This window comes from Pinus tabuliformis, chromosome J (genome assembly GCF_031772625.1).
Source record: "Pinus tabuliformis cultivar Carrire ecotype Pingquan chromosome J, CPIR1, whole genome shotgun sequence".
NCBI classification, from domain to species: Eukaryota; Viridiplantae; Streptophyta; class Pinopsida; order Pinales; family Pinaceae; genus Pinus; species Pinus tabuliformis.
Genome location: NC_142295.1, coordinates 983,550,199 through 983,552,927, shown reverse-complemented (window position 1 = coordinate 983,552,927; position 2,729 = coordinate 983,550,199). Strand labels below are relative to the sequence as shown.

General features: G+C 41.7%; 1 protein-coding gene across 1 annotated transcript; it reads left to right on the top strand.

Moving 5' to 3' along the window:
* The first annotated feature begins 307 nt into the window (after nt 1-307).
* LOC149230150 (Nucleotide-diphospho-sugar transferases superfamily protein) lies at nt 308-2,132 on the top strand. Its single transcript, XM_089378866.1, has one exon. It carries the CDS (start codon nt 344-346, stop codon nt 1,397-1,399), a length of 1,056 nt encoding a protein of 351 aa, XP_089234992.1. The 5' UTR covers nt 308-343; the 3' UTR covers nt 1,400-2,132.
* Nucleotides 2,133-2,729: the final 597 nt, after the last annotated feature.

Genomic DNA, 2,729 nt, shown 5'->3' with positions numbered 1-2,729 from the left:
GAAGCTAATTAAATATTTACAAAATTGATAAGATTGAAGCTAATTAAATATTTGCAAAGAGTAAACAAACATGTAACTTGCTTGCATAAATGAAATACTTTGATTTAAACCCATACATATATTAAAAAAAACCAACAACCATTTAATCTTAAACTCAAAAATAACATTTATTACCAAAATTGCAGTTAATATAATCTCAATCTTTTTAATAACATTTTTTATTCCTAAATGCCGGATAGGTTGTAACTTGTTTATTTGATTTTATTACAAATTAGATATTACAATTTATGACGACTTTATCGCGACCTTTATTGCTTACTCTAGAGCAACCACATACGAAAATATGATTTTACGACCGGACCCCGCCTCTCAAATGGTCGCGAGATCGAAACTTCTCCTCGTCCTGTTCCTCCTAACCCTGACCTTTCCATTGCTCTTCCTTCTCCTCAAACCCCACAGCAATCCCACCGCGGGTCCCGAGATCGATGCCCACAACACCTTCACCTGCGACCGCCGAAGCTATTCCCAACCATGGCGGCTCCGCCAGGACCAGCTCACAGTCCTCGTTAACGGCTTCTCTGAGAGCCGCCTCTCTCTGCTCCGCAGGATCGCTCAAAGGTACTCCGCGTTTCCCTGCGTGCACTCCGTGTTCATTCTCTGGGGCAACGATTCCACGCCCTCGGAACTCCTCGAAAGCCAAGATTTAAGCTCCCTGGGAGCTCCGATCTACATTGTGAAGCAGCCCTCCCGCAGCCTCAATGACCGCTTTCTCCCTCGAGGGGCCGTCATCGCGACTCGATCCGTTCTCGTCTGTGACGATGACGTGGAGATCGATGCCGAATCCATCTGCTTCGCCCTCCGCGTCTGGGCGCAACACGGCGGTCGGCGGCTCGTCGGCTTCTTCGCGCGTTCACATGGGTTCGAACTGGAGACCGGCTCCTGGATCTACACGGTCCACCCGGACAAATACTCCATTGTGCTCACCAAGCTCATGATCGTTGCCACGGAGTATTTGTTCCTTTACACGTGCGAGGCCCCGCCAGGGGTCAGGGAATTCGTGGAGGAGAACAGGAATTGTGAGGATATCGCCATGAATTTCCTCGTCGCGGATCGAACCGGGAACGGGCCGCTGTTAGTCCGCGGGAACCCTAGGGATTGGGGCGATACACGGAATTCTGGCGGAGGTGGGGTAGTTGATGCTGCGTTAAGCAATCGAAAACATCACAGGAAATTCCGCGGGGGCTGCATTACTGAGTTCCATAGGCTCTGGGGCCGGATGCCTCTGAGATATAGCTATGGGGTTGTGGGTTCAAATGTCCGGGAACAGGCGCTCTGTGACAAGTTTGGGGTTCTCGTTCCCTGTGATCAGGAGGCGGGTTCGAATCCCAGCAGGCCCTGACCATGTTCTGAAGAGCACTAACATAATTTTTTAAATTGTGCTTGGGGTTAATACATGTAAGCGGTCCCTTTTAATATGAGAAACTACAGTGAAAGAGTTCCAATTTCACACCTCATTGAACAACACTATTTAGTATTGAGACCATCTGTAAGCAGCATTGGTTAGCATTACGATTTTATAACTCACGGAACAACAATTTCCGGGGGAATTTGAATCAAATTGCCATTCATCGCCCTTCGGCAAGCAAGGGTTTCTTCCTTCTGGCAAAGGGCAGCTTATCAGTTGGATGTCTGTCAAATTCGGTAGAAGCTATTACATGGCTAAAGTTTATTTTCTGGTAAGCGTCAATTGCCTACATATCTCATATTTCATCCTGATTCTAAGCATCTATGATTCCAATGTTCTGCATTTTTTTACACAGAGCTTTGTTGAATCAAAGCAAGATGATATGCTTATCAGCTGGAAAACCTAAACCTTGCAAAGGCATGTGTCTGTTGTTTGTTATTTATTTTAGAATCCTGAGCAATTTGTGGTATCTTTTCAAATTGTTTCAAGAAAACATTTCCCCAGAAAAGTGTCTGTTGTTTATTATTTATTTTAGAATCCTGAGCAATTTGTGGTATCTTTTCAAATTGTTTCAAGAAAACATTTCCCCAGAAATTGCCCTGCAAAGGGTGGATAGCAGACTTCCTTTGCCTTAAATGCAGATTCAACGTGTATCTATTCATTGGAAGTTCCCAGACGGAGAACCAGCTTGATACCTCTGAAAGTTTTTCCATCTGCAAGATGGATTTTTGTTCAAACTTCGAAGTCACAAAGTTAAATGTGGTTTCATTGCTAGTTTTGTGATGTTTCCTTTTAATTGAATTTTGTAAACTTTAATTGAATTTTTTAAACTGGCATATATTCATCTCTCAAGGAGAAAGAGACAAGTGAAACACTTTTAAAAAGTAGTTTTTATTGGTTATTTATTCATTTTTTTCTTTAATTTTTAATTTTTATTGGTTATTTATTCATTTTTATTTATTTTATCCTGCGGTGATATTAAATAAACCATTTAAATCTAAATAAGTCAGAAGAAAAAGAGTATTATGGGTCTGGAATATATCTTAAAAATTGTTTTTGTTTGGCTAAGAGTTAATTTTTTTTAGATGTAAGAAAACATGTTAACCACTCAAGACCCAAAGGGACCTACCCCTTATGGAACAGCAACAAATAATTATAGGTAGCATAGTTTTCTTTGAGTAATAGTGGTAAGTCAATTTATATTTGTGGATGGCAATCAGTGATAGCTATTTCTACTGTTGGTTTGACAACTGAGTTACGATAG

Coding starts and splice junctions, on each gene's coding strand:
- LOC149230150 (XM_089378866.1), top strand. CDS start 344: ATGATTTTACGACCGGACCCCGCCTCTCAAATGGTCGCGAGATCGAAA.